Source organism: Adiantum capillus-veneris, chromosome 17, assembly GCF_014529385.1.
Source record: "Adiantum capillus-veneris isolate H3 chromosome 17, ASM1452938v2, whole genome shotgun sequence".
Lineage (NCBI taxonomy): Eukaryota > Viridiplantae > Streptophyta > Polypodiopsida > Polypodiales > Pteridaceae > Adiantum > Adiantum capillus-veneris.
Window position 1 is genome coordinate 37,110,867 of NC_140947.1, and position 11,367 is coordinate 37,122,233.

The 11,367-nt window shown below is 43.7% G+C and overlaps 2 protein-coding genes across 2 annotated transcripts; both read left to right on the forward strand.

Moving 5' to 3' along the window:
- The first annotated feature begins 3,221 nt into the window (after positions 1-3,221).
- LOC147437073 (uncharacterized) lies at positions 3,222-3,866 on the forward strand. The gene has a single exon (XM_086486134.1). It carries the CDS (start codon positions 3,222-3,224, stop codon positions 3,864-3,866), a length of 645 nt encoding a protein of 214 aa, XP_086342260.1.
- Positions 3,867-5,001: 1,135 nt separating this feature from the next.
- LOC147437074 (uncharacterized) lies at positions 5,002-7,223 on the forward strand. Its single transcript, XM_086485838.1, has 2 exons — positions 5,002-5,669; positions 5,925-7,223. Exons 1-2 carry the CDS (start codon positions 5,142-5,144, stop codon positions 7,170-7,172), a joined length of 1,776 nt encoding a protein of 591 aa, XP_086341964.1. The 5' UTR covers positions 5,002-5,141; the 3' UTR covers positions 7,173-7,223.
- Positions 7,224-11,367: the final 4,144 nt, after the last annotated feature.

The following is an 11,367-nucleotide window of genomic DNA, read 5'->3' on the forward strand; positions in this document are numbered from 1 at the left end:
GTGGTGGATTACTTCGGTAATAGTACCGGGCCGTTGAGAGTTGATATATTCGGCCATCTCTTCAGGTAATCCCGCACAGAATTGTTGTCTTTGCTCGGCAAGGTCTATCTTTTGAAAGACAGTAGCTTTGAGATGTAAATCCCAAAACTTATCTACATACTTGTTGATAGACTCATGAGAGAGGAGCTTCAAGCCGTGCCATTCGGTAAGAACTTTATCTTTAGTATCGCTTGGAAGAAATTGCTTCATCATGGAAACTCGTAGAGTTTTCCATGTCTTTGGGGCTTCTCCATTGCCACGAAGGCTAGCCCACCATTGACGAGCTGATTTTTGGAAGTGCATAGCTACATGGCGTAGTTTGGAGGACTCTGTGAAGCCCTCGTCCCCAAAGACCGCATCAAATTGCTGGATGAAGGCCAACACTTTGTCGGTAGCACCAAAGGTGCCATCGTAGGTGAGAAAAGAGATACTCTTTCCTCCCTCCTTGAACTTCTTTAGCTTTTGTGACCTTCGCCATGCAGGAAATGATTTGCGATGCCCTCCCCTCTTGTATTCTCTAGGAGAATAGCCATAACTTTCATCGGAAGAGAAGGAAGGTGAAGAAGAAGGAGAAGAGGGTGACCTCTTCCTAGCCCTTTTCTTCCTTTGTTTCCTCTCTTGCCTTTGAGAGTGATGAGGAGAAGGACTATGGGTTGCTCTTTTCCTCTTGGGAGGAGTAGGCGATCGTCTAGACCGCCTTCTTCGTGGAGCCACATCTTCAGAAGAACTTAGACTTTCATTGCTTTCTTTCTCTTTGGATTCCTCCTCTCGAATGGGAGAGAGTCTTCTTTTGGGGGTCTCTTCAAGAGGCCTCCTAAGCTCTCTCTCCTCTTGGAGAGGAAGGGAAATTCCATAGGCACGAAGTTGTTGAGTAACTTCGGCTTGCAAGGTAGGGTTGCCCATAGCTTGTTGCAACCTAGTCACAAGATAATTCACAAACATGGGAGCATCATCATTAGCACCTTCATGTGCAAAATCAAAGCTATCAATGTTCATTCTACTCTCTTGATTATTGTCAGCCATGTTAACAAAATTTTATGTATGTACTTAGTGTATGCTTTGGCAATTCAAAACCTTAGTTGCCACTCCTCTTAGCCTTTGAAAATCGGCTCTTAAGTATCTACACCCACGGCTCAAAGTGGTTAATTATAGAGAGTAGAGGAGTAGGTCTAACATAGCAGAGTTGCCAAGGGCTAGCTCCTTTCGGACTTCTTATGGCTCAATAATGGTAAAGCCGTAGGCAAGTCTAAAAAGACTCCATTATTAAGTCCAAAGCTCCCGAGGTGTGCACCATCCCCCACATAGTGGGCTTAACAAAACCGGTATTAGATCCCAGTTCCACTTACTCTATTATAATTAACAACATCAACCATTTATAGGCTACTTAAGGACCTCTCTTCTTAAGCAAGAAAAGAGAAACCAAATGCTCTGATACCAATGTAATGGAATTTGCCTATTCAATTTGAGAATAGCGGAATTTAATGAGAGTACTTTCAAGAAATGATTTTGTGAGCATAGCGGGTAGACATAATTGAAGATAGCAACATAATCATAGCAATTAGTTAACTTGGCATAGACAATACTTTTGCAAGAGAGAGAGTTTAGAGAACATGACAACAATTGAGGACCGGATTTATGTGGAGCCGGTCCCCCCTCCAATAGGCATTTGTATTATGATTTCTCCCATAAAGAGAGACTTGTTACAATACAGTCTTTGTGTTCCTTGTGACCTAGGTGATGCCATGAAGATGGAAGGCTTCATGCACCACAAACATAACATAAACTTGAAGAAAGCTTTAACTATCCCAAGCCTCAGTCCCAAGACCTCAAACACCTTCGAAGGTGGAGAGAGCTAGCAGGGAATGAGGGTAGGGAAGAGGAAGAAGAAACATTTCGTAGGAGAAAGAATTAGTTCCTCACTTATCATACTCTTGTTGCTAGCATACATAATAGCATAGTAATGAAGAAGAAGGAGATGGCAAGCCTTAAGCATTGAAGCATGGCTCTTGGTTGGATTTGCACTCCATAGCCAAGAGTGTTGGTGTAGGCTCTCAACCTCTACTTGCTTGGAGAGGGAGCTCTTGCACTTTGCATATCACACAATGAGAGTGCTTGTGAGTGTGTGTGGGTGAGTATACCCCCTAGGCACCCCCCTAGCTTGCTTGGGTCGACCCCCCCTTGTAGCTCATGCCTGAAGCTCATTGGACCCCTCCAGGCCTAGCCAATCACAAGCAGGAGCCATTACAAGCAACATGGGTAGCCTTGGGACAAGTGTCCCCCTTTCCCCTTTGAGAGAGAGGACTTGATAAATGCTAAAACAATTAGATAATTCATGTAATTTATCATTGGACCCCTTTGAAGCCTAGCCAATAGGCTTCAAGCAACACATGAAGGTAACATGGGTAGGGGCCTGACATGTGTCCTTGCTGCCTCTTCAAGATGGGCTTCCCTTGTGTGTGTGAGTGGGTGTTCTCTCTCTAGGCCCTAGGAAAAGGGCTCGCCCCCCCTCTTGTAGGAATGCTTTTGACTTTTAGGTGATCAAGCACCTTACTCACCAAGCATGACAAAGCACTTGAACTAGGGGGGGTTCCCACAAGCATCTCAGGCAAGCTTCTCAAGACACCTCAAGTACTTTAATCATGCAGCAAGTCAAGCACCTCAAGCATGGAGCCAGTCAAGCACCTCAAGCATCTTAATCAAGCACCTCAAGCATGAAAAACACCTCAAGCATGACAAGCACCTCAAGCAGGACAAGCACCTCGAGCTTGGGCCGGGTTCCCACCTCAAGCCCAGTCCTAGCTTACTTAAGGTCAAAAGGACTTTTACACACATTTATTGGAGGTCTTCAATGAAGCTAACCCTAAGGTCTTATGCTCCATTGGTTAGCCTTGCTCTTTGATAGACCATCTCCCTTTTGGGCCCCTTTACATTGGCCCCGTGTTGAGATAGATCTAAAAGCACATACCTATATCTTAACACTTGTTCCCGTTTATTCTCCCACATTAAGTGATCAATTTAATATGAGAAAATCATTTGGGTTAGTTAGATATTAGATTTTATGACAAAGTATATATTCTCTCTCTACATATTCTTACAGGGCACAAAAGTGACCTCAAAATTCCCCTAATGTATGGCCTTTCAACCATCAAGTAATAGACCTTTCATGCATGCCATGTGAGTACATGGATGTACACATTTCAAGCAACACAACAGAAGAAGAGCCAGATTGTAGTCAGGTGCCATGCTCGGAAGAAGAGCCAGATTGTAGTCAAGTGCCATGCACTCCAATGGATGATGTAGCATGTGATGTGGCAAGTGTATTGACTACTTTAGGGGCTGACCTACCACCTCCTCTGACAAACCCTAGTGTGATTGAAATCCTCAAAGTGCCACATGAGAATGTCACAATAGGACAAGTGCAAGGAGAGGCCTTCGTGGACTACACCAATTCTCTTATCCTTACATCATCTGAATACATTGAAAGCATGAAGTCAAAGCAAGCCAAGAGAGAGCAACTAGACCAACTTAAAGAGGAACGTCGAAAGCAAAAGGAGCAAAAGCGCAAGGAGACTATGGAGTTAAGTCTTCATCGAAAGCAACAAAAGGAAGAAGAGAAGCTAAAAAGGCCAGCAAAAAGACAGTGGGATGCTCAACAAATCCAATTTGAACACAAGATGCGAGCTATCTTATGGGAAGGAGAGACTCCCCACGCACCGCTACATCCTCTACATGTGCCAAACATTTGGCAAAAAGCTCGAAGGGCAGCACGCTTACAAGCACTTCGCTTGAAAAAAGCATCGAGGAAAGACACATGCTCACAAGCTTAAGCTTGAATTCAGATTTTCAACTGAATTTGAATTTCAGATTTTGTCAAGAACAACCTTGAATGCATATTTTCAACTCAATTTGAATCTCAGATTTTCAACCCAATTTAAATCTTAGCTCAATTTCGAATCTCAACTGAATTTAAATTTCAGGTTTTGTCAAGAACAAGCTCAAGCTCAACCCCGAATGCAATTTTTCTCAGGAATTTCAAAATCGTCGCTCAATTCGTATCTCGGATATTGTCTCAAGCTCAATCTTAAACATAGACAAACTTCTTACAAGCACTATTAAATGTCACTTTTAATACTCGATCAAAATTTCTATGTGTGTGTGTGTGTGTGTGTGTGTGTGTGTGTGCATGCGCCCGAGGAATTAGCTCAATCAAGTTAGCAGAAGTCAAGAAATTGTATTCCAACACTCAAAAAGAGCAAAACGTAAACTGTTCTGAGTGAGTTTGGTAACTCACTTGGAAATCGTGGACGAAGAGCCTCCCTGCTGGTTGACGGACCTGGCTGCGGTGCTCTTCTTCCTTTTCCTCGCTTTCTTTGGACAGCCTCCTGCACCAACCAGCTACTGGATGTGCCTATACTCGATAGCGTGTGTTCCGGGATTGGCGGTCAACGTGGCAGCAATGGGGGCGACAGTGCATCCCTTTAACGGAACTTTTTTTAACAGGGAAGCTGGAGTTGGCCTTTAAAAATGCTCCCAAATGTTGCTTTATGGATCCCCAATTTTTTGTATGGCATCTGTACGAGCAGACTATGCCATGCCAAACCTAACATGAAAAAATTTATGCACGAGTCCTCAATGATGGCCCCTTGAAGTTTGGTGTGACAGTACTGGCCCCCCTACCCTAAGTTGAGACACTGGTGTGACGCTGGAGAGAACGAGCCTGAGAGAGAGAGAGAGAGAGAGAGAGAGAGAGAGAGAGTTGAGAGTGCAAGGGGGGAATAGAGAGAGAGAGAGAGTTGAGAGTGCAAGGGGGGAATATAGAAGTTTGAATGGGCAGCTGCCACCCAACTGCATCTGCATTCTAGAAGATCGGTTCTGTCGACGCTTGCAAAGCACACCTCTCTCTCTCTCTCTCTCTCTCTCTCTCTCTCTCTCTAACCGCCCTCTACGCCCCACCCCCCATACAAATCCTTCCCCACTCTCTTCTTTCTTTCTTCCTCTTCGGATCGCGACCTCCCCCCAGCTCTGTCGATCTGCGAGTAGGTCGTTTCATGCAAGCTCAATGGTGGCTCGCCGGCGCTTAGCTTTATCTTTCCGCAGAGCTTATGGCTTCAAGTTCCAGCCGGGCCCCTATGCCCACGAGCCAGGTGGTGCCCACCTTGGCGGCCGTCGCCGCTTCACCGTCGGCCCTCCGCTCTCCCATCGACCTTGCAGCAGGCAGTGCAGCAGCAGCTTCGATGCCTGCATCATCAAGTCAGGGACCCGGGACAACCCAATCTGCTTTCTCAGATATCCGTACGGCTTGTGTCGACCATCTTCCCGCACCTCGAGCTTCTAACACTCCATCTGTAGCTGATTTCGGTAACCTTGCCACTCTCTCAGATGCGCACCCAAACCACCCTCATACATCATCAGCGCTGCCCATAGTAGCACCAGCTCCGAATGTGCCCGCTCCTTTTCTAACAAAGACATATGATCTCGTGGACGATGGAGATACAGACAACACCATCTCATGGAGTAGCGAGGGCAGCAGCTTCATTGTTTGGAATCCGCCAGAGCTTTGCCAGCGCTTGCTGCCACGGTACTTCAAGCACAGCAATTTTTCGAGCTTCATTCGTCAACTGAACACCTATGTAAGAGCTGTAATTAATACACCATTTAAATGCTCTAATGATTCCTGGCTTACGTTTGAAGATCCTGGCACTTAAATACTGTTTTGGGTGTTTTGTGTTTGTGACACCTTCATTTTTGCTGTGGGCTGATGTTGTTATCCTTCTCCAACATTGAGACTTGTGATCATGTAGTATTTGATTGTTTCATTTCTCCTACTTGAACAGAAATGCTCATGTATTGCGAGCGACGTCATATTTGCCGTCGTCGTCCTGTAGGGGTTTAGGAAAATTGATCCTGAGCGATGGGAATTCGCAAATGACAATTTTGTAAAAGGGCAAAGGCAGCTTCTTGGATGCATACACAGACGAAAACCTGCAAGCAATAGCAGTGGCACATCATCCCAGCATCACCATCATCATCACCATACAGAAGAACGGTCGTCTTCATCGACCATGGGTGGTGGCCCGTCTGGATCATCGGCTAGTGCCATTCTGGAGGTCGGGAAGTTTGGAATTGATGGCGATCTTAATCGCCTCAAGCGTGACAAAGATGTGTTGATGATGGAGGTTTTGCGGTTACGGCAGCAGCTTCAAATCACGGAGAGGGAATTGCAGACAATGTGGCAGCGATTGCAATTGTCGGAGAACTGCCAGCAGCATATGATCGCTTTCATTGCGAAGGCGATGCATAATCCTGCCTTCTTATCTCAGCTTATGCAGCAGCAGTACTCCAAGCTAAACGACATACCCAAAAGGCGAAGGTTGACAGATCAACAAGCATGCTCTGCAGAAAGTGGGGAAATGATGAATCCAGATTGCGCCTCAGGAAGCTGCGAAGCACCCAATCCAAATCAGCAGCAAGCAATGGATTGTGAAGCTGTGCAGGAAGCCGCCACACTTTCAATGAAGGTTGATATGGCCAGTCAAAGTCAGATGCAGCTAATTGATTATCCATTGAAGACGCTGAACGAGCTAGTCGAGGAGGCAAGGCTTATAGGATCAGTAGCATCCAGTATGAGGGAAGGTACACCAGGAGCACAATTAGCCGAAAGGAGCTCATCCCCACTTCCGATGCAGCTGCTGCAAAGCAATATTGTTCATGGTAGCACCGTGTGTGGCACGCCGCTGCAATGCAGCGCGAATGCTTATCTACATGCAGCGACATCCCCGTTCGCTAACAGCATAAAAACGGAGCAGCCGCCCTACGTTAAGCATGAAACGCATCAGAAATATGTAGGAGTATGTGGGGCATCCCATGACTATATTGGGCAAGATTTTCCTCCCGTGGAGAGCACCTTAAATATACAAGCTGATCTCTATGCAACTCCTGCTGATCTAACGTTTGCCAGAAATGCATCCGATTGGGAAGAGCTTCTTGGCGCGGGCTCATCAACACCATCGATTTCGCATCTGGCTTCCGATGTGTGCCAGGATTCGGCACAAGGAGGACAAGCTGCTTCATTTGTATGCACTTCGGAGGGAACTGATACCGACTCTTCCTGGATGAAATTTAAGGACTTGTAATTATCTCCTGTGAGGCTAGTGAATGAAGTGTGATCTCTCTCTCTCTCTCTCTCTCTCTCTCTCTCTCTCTCTCTCGTGTGTGTGTGTGTGTGGTGTTAGATCCTTAAGGTCTCTTACAATAGTTTCCTACGACGTTAAAATTCTCTCCTCCTCCTCCTCCTCTCTCTCTCTCTCTCTCGAGCGCGCGCACATGTGGATTTACGTGGGCGATGCCTTGCAGAGTCTTTGCTTATTAAGATAGGGATTGTCTTAAGATTTGGGTTAAGTTGTCCAAAGGAGCTAGCTTGGTTGTTTGAGCACTTTGATCATTGAGACCCAGGTTATGGGTTCGAGTTCGCTCGGCCAAGCGACCTTGGTAGTGCTCAAACAAGAGTTTGCACGAGATTTGATAGCTATTTTATGCCATAAAAAAACCCTGTATTTTACTTTGGGGGCTCATCCATAGGTATGTTAACAACATAGTTTGTGAGTTCAACACAAGGGGTTCTTTATTAAATATAAATTAAAGAAATATATTTACAAACAGGTTTATTATTTCATTTCGAAAAAAAAGTCCACTTATTAACAAAAAGTGATTGTTTTTACCTTAGAGCATGCAAGTATAGGGGTTTTTTTAATACGTTTTTGAACTCGCTTGATATAGGTAATTTCTTGCGACACTCGGATTTTACTTGGGTCTTAAGAAGCTACTAGTATGTGAACCCGCGCCTTCCTGCGACCAAGGAAACATCGTCTCTATTCTCATAGGGCTATCTTCTCTTCTAAGTGGAACACTGTCTATATTGTCTTCCTACATGTATAGTCTTATCACATTTTTAAAAGTAATGCATGACACGACCTTTTAATAGATGTTGCAAATCATTCTTTGATACCAAATATTTGGAGCTTCTCATAGAAATTATTTTTCATGAGGTGCTAGTTCTTATTCAACAAACTTAGGAGTCCTCTAATTCTATTGGGGTGTGTGTGTGTGTGTGTGTGTGTGTGTGTGTGTATATGTGTGTGTGTGTGTGTGTAGAGAGAGAGAGAGAGAGAGAGAGAGAGAGAGAGTCCTTTTGGTCTACTTTGATCTAGCAATGCTACCAAACCCGATTATAGAGATGAGATACATTAGCATGGTGTGAAGAGATGAAAGCTAAGAGAGTCAATGTAATAATAAAACTTTTTTTTTTAAATGGAGTGGGTTCTAGAATTGATTCCAATGATAGGAACACAATTGGGTTCAATGTCTATGCTCCTCTCTCTTACTTGCTTCTATCCTTGTACTTTTTTTATATGAGTAGTGCACATCATAACCGCCTATATAATAAGAAGGGACATCTTTCCCTTGGTCTACTTACAGTTGACAAAAATGCTACCAAGTCAAACGTACAAACTGGGTAAGTTAGCAAGCTTTTAGAGATGGTCCATATTTGCTACACTGTGTAATTATACTTTTAATATCTAAGAGTAGAGTTATGAAAAGATTAGGGGTCATGCGTTCCAATGTATCAAGAAAGCTTCCAATTCCAAAGAGATGAATTGGATTTCTTTTAATATTAAGAATGTGATTGACTATTCCGTCTATGTTGCTCTCTAGATGCCTTGCTTGCATCTCTATCTATGTTTTGTACACGTATACTAATGTTTTTTTTAGCAAAACCCACAATATGTGGGTAGTATTGTATTAAAGCCAAAAAATTACAAATAAGTCTATGCCCAGAAACGAGCCATGGATGCACAGAGCCAAGCTCAACTATACTGCATACAAAACATCCTACCACCATCTCAAATGAGATTACCTTCCAGATGAATCAAAAGCATTACATCGGCTAAAAGGGAGCCACCCTCCAGAAAGAAACAACTAACCAACAGAGACAAAAGCAAGCCAATAGGGCGGGGCCCAAAGTCCCCATCAGCAACAACAGGAGCCCTCGAGGTGCCACCGTAGCGGTGCCGCTGCCACCAACAAACCGTATGCCAACAAGGACCGCCATGAAGACTCGACATGAGTATACTAATGTTTACATCATCACTTCATACAATAATTAATGCATAAGTATCTTAATACAATAAGGTGCACACTATTTTTTCATGTACACTTTCACTTCTTTGCACCTTAAAATGTGATAGAAATGAAAGCAAAATAAGGTCACTCAATTGTTTATTTTTGCAGGAGTTTTGGCCACTATGTTAAACCGAAGGATGTGCGCAAAATTGAAGTTGTGACCTGGAATCATGTATGTCATTGATGTCTCCCTCTTTTCCCAAATTATAAAAGCATACTTCTTGAGAGAGCAGATTGTATTCAACCATTTACATGCTTCAATCTGTTCCCTTACGCACAATCTATATCGTACCAGCCATTTGGTTTAGCTCTTGTTGCCTTAAATGTGAAACCCGACATTGAGGTAGTGTAGGAGAGCCTCTTCTTGTATACGCAGTATCTCCCTTGAAAATTTGAGAGTATAGATATCATGCCCTACTTGAGTGCTCAGCTTTTGATCACATGAAATTTCTTGTCTTATATTTTAGCATGGATCATGGCCTACATTTCTGTCTCCCAAAAACTTCATTGATTTAATTTGTTAGTTGCCACCATTATATCCATAGTCTTCAAGCATGCTACATGTATTATTTGGTCCCATAGGTCAATTTTAAGGACGATGAATCTCTCTCTCTCTCTCTCTCTCTCTCTCTCTCTCTCTCTCTCTCTCTCTCTCCCTCCAAACTATGAGGTCATTGTGAGTGTTTCTACTTATTAAAAATCCCACCTCCTCTCCCTCCTTGAGAAAGTATGCAAGCATGTAAGCACTTTCATTCAAGAATCAAGACTCGTTAAGTATATTTTTTAGGCCTCTTATTCTTCTTCTTCTTATCCTCTCTCTCTCTCTCTCTCTCTCTCTCTCTCTCTCTCTCTCTCTCTCTCTCTCTCTTTGTCTCTCTCTCTCTCTCTCTCTCTCTCACACACACACACACACACAAAACTTGATAGTATTTGTCACTCAATTATTTATTTTGGTGATGTTAAACATTTTGTGTGTGTGTGTGTGTGTGTGTGTGTGTGTGTGTGTGTGTGTGTGTGTGTGTGTCTTATTTAAGTTATGCAATAGGATGACTCCTTGCGAGTAGTGTTTGGAGAAGGTTTGACTAAGCTTATCCGTTGAGTGTTTAGATTAACGGGTCTCAAATCGCGTTAATAAGAAGTAAAGAGTGTAAGAACTAGGGGAAACTAGACTGAAGATCCTCCTCACAACCTCCCTTTATATAGGCGGGCTCCTAGCCCCTTGCCCTAGACGGATCCCCTGTCCACACTATCTAGCCCGACCCTTGGCCGTAGTCCATGACCATCCCAGTTCTTAGGGTACAGGACCCTTGTCCTGACATTACTCCCCCCTTAAAGAAGAGTTTTCATCCTCAAAAACAAAAGTGGAAAACTTCTTTATAAGAACAATAATGTTTTCCTAAGTGGCACCTTCTTCAGGTCGGTCTTTCCACTTGATCAAGGCTTGTTGTTGTATGTGATGTCGTGTACGCAACTCATGATAATCCATAACACGTTCAGGTTCATGCGGTAAGGTAGGAGGTTCAATGTGAGTCAACCAAAACCTGTTGGTCAATGACGTTGTCGTCCCCATGTAACCGCTTTCGTAGATGGTTTACATGAAACACCGGATGAATGCGAGAATGTGATGGTAGTAATAGTTTGTAGGCACGATCACCGACTCGCTTGAGTATTTTGAAAGGCCCACAATATCGGGGAGATAATTTAGGTGTCGGTCCAGTTTTCAGACTTTCTAAATGTTCTAGCACACGTAAAAATACTTCCTCCCCTTCTTCGAAGGTAACTTGTCGACGTTTCTCATCAGTGTATTTCTTATAGCGATCCTGTGCTTCCTGGACATTCTGACGAGCAAGTTTCAACATATCCATGTGGTCTTGGAGAAAATACTTAACCTGTTGGAGTTTCTCGGTTGCCAATCCCACTGTAACTGGTGACCTACGTTGAAACCCGTACATGAGCATGAAAGGACTAAAACATGTTGTAACATGCTTAGAACTGTTGTAGGCAAACTCGAGAATAGGTAAGTATTCTTCCCAGTCTGTCTGTTTTTTACTGACGTTGTCGTGCTGTGACACGTACATAGTGGGAACGCATGCTACAAGATCTATCTTGTAACTTTTTAGATACATAATTATCTTTCTTATAATGTAC